The following is a 9,063-nucleotide window of genomic DNA, read 5'->3' on the forward strand; positions in this document are numbered from 1 at the left end:
AAGCTGCATGTTGCGCTGTGGGCTGTTTCATCAAAATGTCTTAAAACAAAGGGTTCCTTTTCTGTAACATCTTGCCCCTCCTCAAGTCCTTCACCTCCTGCAGTTCGCCTTCAGAGCCAACAGGTCTGTGGAGGACGCCACCAACCTGACACTCCACTATATCCTGCAGCATCTGGAATCCTCGGGAACCTACAACAGGATCCTGTTTGTGGACTTCAGCTCTGCATTCAACACCATCCTCCTGCTCTGCTCCAGGACAAGCCCCCAGCGTGCCTGACTCCACCTGCAGGTGGATCACTGACTTCCTGACGGATCGGAGGCGGAGGTGGACTGGCTGGTGTCCTGGTGCAGCGGTAACAACCTGGAGTTCAATGCCCAGAAGACAGTGGAGATGATCATGGACTTCAGGAAAGTCACTGCCCCCCCCACTATCACAGACTCCCCCTTCACCACCATGGACTCCCACTGCTTCCTCTGCACCACCATCACCCAGGACCTCAAGTGGGAGCCCACCATCATCTCCCTCATCAAGAAGGTCAAGCAGAGGAGGTACTTCTTGCGGCAGCTGAGGAAAGCCAAGCTGCCAGCGCAGATGATGTGCAGTTCTACACGGCCATCATTGAGTCCATCCTCACATGTGGTACGCTGGAGCCACAGCCAGGGACAAACAGAGACTAAAGCACATTGTGCGCTCTGCTGAAAAAGTGATCGGCTGCAGACTTCCATCTCTGCAGGACATGTACATCTCCAGGGCTGTGGGACGAGCAGGTACGATTACAGCCGACCCTTCTCACCCTGGACACGGACTATTTCAGCCACTCCCCTCAGGCAGGAGGCCACTCCCCTCAGGCAGAAAGCTACGGTCCATCCTCCCGCCACACAAACAGTTTCTTTCCCTCTGCCTTTGGACTCATGAACACTTCTTTAACACTGTCACACTTTAACTATAACTTAAAGGTGGTATGGACAATTTTTTTCAGCAATTTTTTTATCATATTTCCTCGTGGCGTGGATAAATCATGTTCCTTGTCACGTATCAATCATAAAACACACCTATCGCTCACCTGCAGCCGCGTGCGGTTCGTCCCCACGTTTTCGCGTGCCTAAGCGCATGGATCTATCATAATATAGTTCCTTCAGTGTACGGGACAAAATGAAGACGGAGAAAGACAGTTCGAGCTGACGCAGAAGTGGACAGAAATCTACGGGAGATGAGCGATGCGATACGCTCCGTTGTGCTAATAAACAAAAGCACGTGTGTGTTGTATCATTCCACACGGGGGAGTGGCATGTGCACTTCCGCCTGCGTTCTCAAATCGCCGAAAAATCATCCATTGCGCCTTTAATCCATCACTCATTGCACTGTTCACTTTCTGCACTACATTTGTAAATGTTACTGTAAAATTTGTGTACATAGTAAGCCTGTTTTTATCCATCCATTTTCTTCCGCTTACCCGGGGCCGGGTCGCGGGGGCAGCAGTCTAAGCAGGGACTCCCACACTTCCTTCTCCCCAGACACTTCTTCGAACTCCTCCGGGGGGGGATCCCGAGGCGTTCCCAGGCCAGCCGAGAGACACAGTCGCTCCAGCGTGTCCTGGGTCTTCCCTGGGGCCTCAGCTGGCTCCTCTCAACGTGGAGGAGCAGCGGCTCTACTCCGAGCTCCCCCTTGTGTGGCCGAGCTCCTCACCCTATCTCTATGGGAGCGCCCAGCCACCCGGCGGAGGAAACTCTTTTCGACAGCTTGTATCCGCGATCTTGTCCTTTTGGTCATTACCCAAAGCTCATGACCATAGGTGAGGGCAGGAACGTAGATTGAGCGGTAAATCGAGAGCTTTGCCTTTCGACTCAGCTCCTTCTTTACCACAACAGTCGACTGCATCACTGCAGCCGCTGCACCGATCCGCCTGTCGATCTCATGCTCCATTCTTCCCTCACTCGTGAACAAGACCCCAAGATACTTGAACTCCTCCACTTGAGGCAAGGACTCCCCACCCACCTGGAGAGGGAAAGCCACCTTTTTCCGGTCGAGAACCATGGCCTCGGATTTGGAGGTGCTGATTCTCATCCCAGCCGCTTCACACTCGGCTGCAAACCGTCCCAGTGCATGTTGCAGGTCCGGGTTTGATGGAGCCATCAGGACAACATCGTCTGCAAACAGCAGAGATGGAATCCTGTGGTCCCCAAACCGGACACCCTCCGACCCCTGACTGCAACTAGAAATTCTGTCCATAAAAACTATGAACAGAACCGGTGACAAAGGGCAGCCCTGGCGGAGTCCAATATGGACTGGGAACAGGTCTGACTTACTGCCGGCAATGGGAACACAGCTCCTGCTCCGGTCATACAGGGACCGGACAGCCCTGAGTAAAGGGCCCCCGGACCTCGTACTCCCGGAGCACCCCCCAAAGGACACCCCGAGGGACACGGTCGAAAGCCTTCTCCAGATCCACAAAGCACATGTGGACAGGTTGGGCAAACTCCCATGAACCCTCGAGCACCCGATGGAGGGTATAGAGCTGGTCCAGTGTTCCACGACCGGGACGAAAACCACTCTGCTCCTCCTGAATCCGAGGTTCGACTATCGGTCGGATTCTCCTCTCCAGTACCTTGGAATAGACCTTACCCGGGAGGCTGAGGAGTGTGATCCCTCTGTAGTTGGAACACACCCTCCGGTCCCCCTTCTTGAACAGAGGGACCACCACCCGGGTCTGCCAGTCCAGTGTCACGGTCCCCGACCGCCACGCGATGTTGCAGAGACGTGTCAACCAGGACAGTCCTACAACATCCAGAGACTTTAGGTACTCAGGGCGGATCTCATCCACCCCCGGAGCCCTGCCACCGAGGAGTTTGCGAACAACCTCAGTACCTTCAGCTTGGGTGATGGACGAGTCAGCCTCTGAGTCCCCGGTCTCTGCTTCTTCTTCGGAAGACGTGACGGTGGGATTAAGGAGATCCTCAAAGTATTCCTTCCACCGTCCGACGACATCCCAAGTCGAGGTCAGCAGGTCTCCACCCGCACCGTAAACGGTGTTGGTGAAGCACTGCTTCCCCCTCCTGAGGCGCCGGACGGTTTGCCAGAATTTCTTTGGGGCCGACCGATAGTCCTCCTCCATGGCCTCCCCGAACTCCTCCCAGGCCCGCTTGGCCTGCCGATACCTGTCAATGACCTCAGGAGATCTACAAGCCAGAGTGGCCAGATAGGCCTCCTTCTTCAGTCTGATGGCATCCCTTACTTCCGGTGTCCACTACTGGGTTCGGGGATTGCCGCCACGACAGGCACCGGAGACCTTGCGACCACATTGATCAACCTTTAGGTGTTTTTTGAGAAATCATCACTCTTCCTCAAACCACAAACAAGAGAGCAAACAAACAACAGTAAATAAACAAGAGAAAACAGAGTAAATAAAAAACAAGATAGTAAACAAACAAACAAGAGAGTAAACAAACAAACAAAAGAGTAAACAAACAAACAAACAAAAGCCTGAACAGACAACAAACAGCAGTTATTATTGTTCCGAAACAAAGACATGAAGAAAATAAAACATGGCCCAAATGTGTATAACCCAAGAATGCTAATGTTAGCTCCAGGCTAAAGGACCAGGTGGAGAGAGTGGCTTTGGTGTATTTACTTTACAAAGTCCAAAAACGGCTCAGGGACTTGTCTGGACCCAGCAGATACTTCAGAGGTGAGCAGAGTTTAGTGAATATCTGCATTTGCTCCAAGAGCTGCGTCTGGATTATTCTTTGTCTGTGCAGGGTTTGTTTTGGTCCTTTTTTGTGGTAGTGAAATGTGTACGTCACTGGAGCGTAATCTCTGATCGGTTGCTGTGCTGCGTCGGCCACAAAAAAGTTCAGCTTTGTCCAACTTTTCTGCGTCGGATGCTCTGGCCGCTGTGGCCGCCTTGGACGCGCATCCAGAGCGTCCGACACTCAAACACCCCTGAAGCGCCGAACCCGACGCTCAAAAACACAGGATTCGCGCTGCAAAAACTCTGGACGCCCACGACGCGTGTCCACATAGACTTTGAATGTAAACTGGACGCTTTGACGCAGCGGTCTGAACGGGCCTTTAAGGGTTAAACAGGAAGAGTGGACCATGAATCAAGTCATTTCAGATCGCAGCAACATAACATAAAATAATGTATTTGTAAGAAAAGAGTTAAAGCAATTAATGACTGATTTGAAGAATAAAAACCCACACTAAGAGGGAAAGACTCCCCCTGCTGGTGCACTGAGGAGTTGAGCAGTTGAACAAAGCTAACAGCTTGTAGCATTGACAACCTACATCCAAAGTGAGGGTTAGGGTTTGCCTGAAAGTGTGCAGACTTGTGTGGGACTATGTACATACTATGAGCTCTGAAGAGGGAGATAGACTAAAAGTGTAGGATTACTTAAACATGCAACTAAGAAAAACATGACTGTAAATCTGATCAGGAAATAACATGATATGCTCAAAAGCTGAAATATATATAGGACCTTTAATGATCAAACTTTGTGTGCATGGCACAAGTTTTTTTTATTTTCGGTGACACTAATCTATCTACATTTTTTGAGTCCTACTTTCAACTGAGCTCATACTTGACGACGACGACGACGACGACAACAACAACAACTGGTCTTTCCATTGGTGATGCAGCTCAATATGACTAATAGGTAAATAGAAACCTGTTTTCATCTTAATAGGGTCAAGGTTTGGGGCTTTTTAGATCTTTATCAGATTTATTTTTTTATTACATTTTTATTTTTTTAAATGTATGACGATACAAACATGTAAAAACAAGCAAAACATAAATCAAAGGGAATCCTTCAAATCAGTAAAAACTAAAACACAAATGCACCCAAACAAAAGTCCCACTTTGCCCAGTCTATCAGATGTGTCTCGAGTCCAAATGAGATTGTTTCCATATTGGCCGTAGCTGCAGAGCCGCGGCACTGCCATATAGCCTCATGGCTAACCCTAACCCTGACCTTAACTCTAACCTTAACCCGGCGCGGTCAAATGGTGCAGCAGTTTCAGGAGCCGCGGCACAAAATAACATGGCAGTTTCGGCCGCGGCTCTGTAGACACTCCCTTCCGTATTATGAATGTCCATTATAATGTCCTGAATAATCGGTGTTTTTTGTCATCCATTTTTTTGTGAGGGCCTTTTTCACTGCTGCCAGGAGGATGCCCCATAGATAGCTGCCAACTGTGTCCATGGCTGGAGCCCGGAGGCCCAACATAGTCCTGAAATCCAGTGGGATGGTGATGTCATAAATTGTCTGTAAGGATTTGTTGATCTTAGTCCAAAACTTGTGAACAACAGGACAATCCCAAAACACATGACAGTGGTTTGCCTCCTGCTGCCACATCCTCTCCAACAGTCTCCATTTCCCTGTGAGTAATGGGCACTTTGACATGGGCTTATGAAGAAACGAGACACATTCTTCCAACAGAATTCCCTCCAAACATGTGATCCCGTGGTTCTCCAGTGAGATGTACAAATACTGTCCCGCTTTTCATAAGCTACAACAAAATAGCCCTCTTTTTCCCATTGACCCTTAATGTAATCAGTAGAATGACTGCCCAGATTGTTAATACATTGTATAATTCAGATCAGGGGTGGGCAATTGTTTTCCTCCGAGGGCCATATTTGAATCCAGGCAAGTAGCGGAGGGCCGGCCCACGATCATTGGTGTAAAAAATCATTTAAAAAATAACTAAATATCAAATTAAATATCACTTTCCTGTCAAATATAGGCTATTGAATCTATTATTTAATTTATTTCACGTCATCTTTATTAAGGATACAAGTGCATACAGATGCCTAAGGGCAAAAAAAATAAAATAAATTCTAAATATTTCTTGACATGTTTGGCGGGCCGGATTATAAAGACAAACTTATGTGTATGTGGCTCACGGGCCGTAGTTTGCCCACCCCTGATTTAGATAGTAGTCCCCTCGAAAGTTCAGATTTATAGCTTTAATGAATGTTTCAGTCAAAAGGCTATTATGGTCATATTTTTGGATTTCTTTGTTATAATAACTCCTCTTTTGCAAATACCTGTAAGAGTCCTGTTACTCCAATTCAAAGGATTCATTCAAGTCGTCAAAGCTTCTCAAATTATTATTATTGAGTCTGTGCTGTTAAAACTTGAACATCCTTGTTTAGTTTGTGTTTTTTGGTTAGCTCCCTCCATGTTGTAAGAACAGACTTCACCCACGGGTTCTCCACCTCCGCCAAATGACTCAACCGTCTGTCATCTGCCAGTGAGGAACCCCCGGCACAACATTAATCTCAATATTTTTCCATTGAGCTTCATAGTCTGGGTCACACCAGCAACGCTCTGATTTGAGCTGAAATAAAGTAACGTTTCAGACAGGGCAAACCCCAGCCTCCTTCTTTTGATAACTGTAAAGTTTTTGAATTGGGTTCGGGGTTTCTTCCCCTGAGTCTGGAACAGATAGAGAAATCTGAGTAAAACATTCATTTTTATAGTTTCAATGCTTTGACTTAAGTATGAGATAAGTTTCCATTTTTCAATATCTTTTTTTATAGTAGTAAAAAGACGGGTATAATTTTTCTTCAGAATAGCTGATAGGTCTCTATGTAGTCTCTATGTGGTCTTTAAGTACCACACTTTAACATCTAAGCGATTCCGTTTGCCATTTCAATGGGTAAACCTTTTTAAAGGTCAGAGGGTGTTGCCAGTAAGGGATAATTTCATTTTTTTTAACATTTGATTTGTATCAAGACCAACTTCTTGAAGAAAATTCATCACATTGGGTGTGTAAATTTCTGGTTTGGTCAAATACAAATGAACATTATCTGCATAACAGGCAATTTTGTGTTCCGTCCCATTAATTGCAACACCGTGAATTGTATTTGATTGACTAATAAATTGGACCAATGGTTCCAAATACAAAGCAAATAGGAAAGGAGACCATTGATTTTAATTCTTGATGTTGGACCATCGCAAAGAGCATCAATATTTTGTATAATTAAATCATTGATTTGAAATTTGTTCAGTACTTTAAATAAATAAGGCCAGCAAACAGAATCAAAAGCTTTCTCAGCGTCCAAACTAATTATTACGGCCTTGTTTTGTTGTTTTTGTAAATGATTCATTATCTATAATGATCGTCTTATGTTGTCTTGTGTTTGTCGTTTGGTAATAAATCCTGTCTGATCATTATGGATTAAGTTTGGGAGTATTTGTTCCATTCTTTTAGACATTATTGAGTTGTATATACGATAGTCCACATTCAGGATAGAAATGGGCCTGTATGGGGCACAATCCAATCGGTCCTTCCCCTCTTTTGGTATCAGGGATATGATGGCCTCTTTCCAACTAGGAGGGTCTGAGTTTTCTTGAGTGCCCAGTAGATCTTTATCAGATTCCTTTGCCTTTAAATGGAGGCATGGACAATACTTCACGTGAGGAACAACACTGAGCATAAAACAAAGTCAGTGTGAACCAAGAGCACAGAGCGGTGCAGCAGAAGAACAAGCACAACATGCTGTGTGCCTTCAACGGGACGGCCCTGAGGAGTGTCCTGCCTCCACTGCTGATCTCAGAGTTCATCCTGGGAGCCCTGGGGAACGGCCTGGCTCTGTGGATCTTCTGCTTTCATCTGAAACCCTGGAAGAGCAGCACCGTGCTCCTCTTCAACCTGGCCATGGCCGACTTTCTGCTCCTCCTGGTTCTGCCGTTTCGGGCCAGTTACTACCTGTCAGAGCTGGAGTGGCACTTCGGGAGCTCCTTCTGTAACATCTGCCTCTTCATGCTGGCTATGAACCGCAGCGGCAGCACCTTGTTCCTCATGGCCATCGCTCTGGACAGATACATGCGCGTGGTCCACCCCCATCACCCCGTCAACTTCTTAAGCCTCTCCAAAGCCATGTGTGGAGCGGCCGTGCTGTGGCTGCTCTCCATCTCCATGAGCGCTCATATTTTCACCTTAACACACACTAATCACACGTACTGTCAGAGCTTGAGTCTGCCCGAGACCGAGCTCCAGGGAAATCTGACTTGGCTTAAATTTGCATTTTTATTTTCTTTCTACATGCCGTTCCTTGTGATTCTTTACTGCACAGTCAGCATCACTACGCATCTGAGGGGAAGGCAGATTGCCCAACAGGCTAAAACAAAGAACGCTTTACGCTTTCTCATTGTGGTGGTTGTGCTTTTTGTTCTCTGCTTCCTCCCCAGCAACATTGTGCAGATCATCATGTGGTACAGGACGAATAAGGCTTTCCACACCCTGTCGGAGAGCCAAGTGTGTGTGGTGATGGAGGAGCTGACCACCGCGTTCACCTTCACCATAAGCCTGACTTACCTGAACAGCGTGCTGGATCCTCTGGTCTACTACTTTTCCAGCCCAGCCATCAAGATCATCTGCAGGAAGGCGCTGCGTCTGTCCCAGGCCTCGGAGACGGTGGAGAGCGCTGAGAAGAAGACCAGAGAGACAGGATCACAGTCACGCTGCCAGCAGAACGTGAAATAAATGGTTGCGGACCCAACAGGGGATTCATGACGCATTTTGAAGGAAAATTGGAACCAGCTGCAGTGTCAAGTCATTGGAATCAGTTGACTGGGCTGTCGTTTTGTCAAGTTCTCAATTGGCATGGGTTTTGACACCTTTACTTCATTCTATTATTAGTTTTATTCACTTTGAAATTAAAATCTCCTGCTTTTATTTGAATGATGTTTGGACTAACATGTCTGAAGAGCACGTGTTCACCCAGTGTAGTAGAAATAAAAGTTCATTTGGACTCATGCTCAGTGAGTAGCGTGTTAACCCATGACTCATAGTAAGGTCACTGTGTAGAAGTTAAATGAAGCAGTAACTGTACTAGAGCGAGTGGTTCTCATACTGGGGGTCGCGCCCGGAAGTGGGTAACAGGACCATTTTCAGTTGGTTGCAGACGTTTGCCAAAAATGAATGTTGATCAATTATTGAGATTTTTTTGTTTTATTCTGGATAGTCAGCTTTAAGATTGAGTGACCGGACATATTTGTTTTTTCTTCATATTTTATTCTCAGACAGGACAGCTCTGGTGTGAAAGGGGAAGGCGAGCA

The 9,063-nt window shown here is 46.8% G+C and overlaps 1 protein-coding gene across 1 annotated transcript; it reads left to right on the forward strand.

The window, feature by feature from the left end:
• Nucleotides 1–7,461: 7,461 nt before the first annotated feature.
• LOC140380196 (hydroxycarboxylic acid receptor 2-like) lies at nucleotides 7,462–8,488 on the forward strand. The gene has a single exon (XM_072464360.1). The coding sequence runs from the start codon at nucleotides 7,499–7,501 to the stop codon at nucleotides 8,486–8,488; it is 990 nt and encodes a 329-aa protein (XP_072320461.1). The 5' UTR covers nucleotides 7,462–7,498.
• Nucleotides 8,489–9,063: the final 575 nt, after the last annotated feature.

Source organism: Eucyclogobius newberryi, unplaced genomic scaffold (genome assembly GCF_026437365.1).
Source record: "Eucyclogobius newberryi isolate DKJ021-1_F unplaced genomic scaffold, fEucNew1.0.hap1 SCAF_448, whole genome shotgun sequence".
NCBI lineage: Eukaryota > Metazoa > Chordata > Actinopteri > Gobiiformes > Gobiidae > Eucyclogobius > Eucyclogobius newberryi.

Bases quoted from the DNA above. Each gene is read 5' to 3' on its own strand.
- LOC140380196 (XM_072464360.1), top strand. From the start codon at position 7,499: ATGCTGTGTGCCTTCAACGGGACGGCCCTGAGGAGTGTCCTGCCTCCA.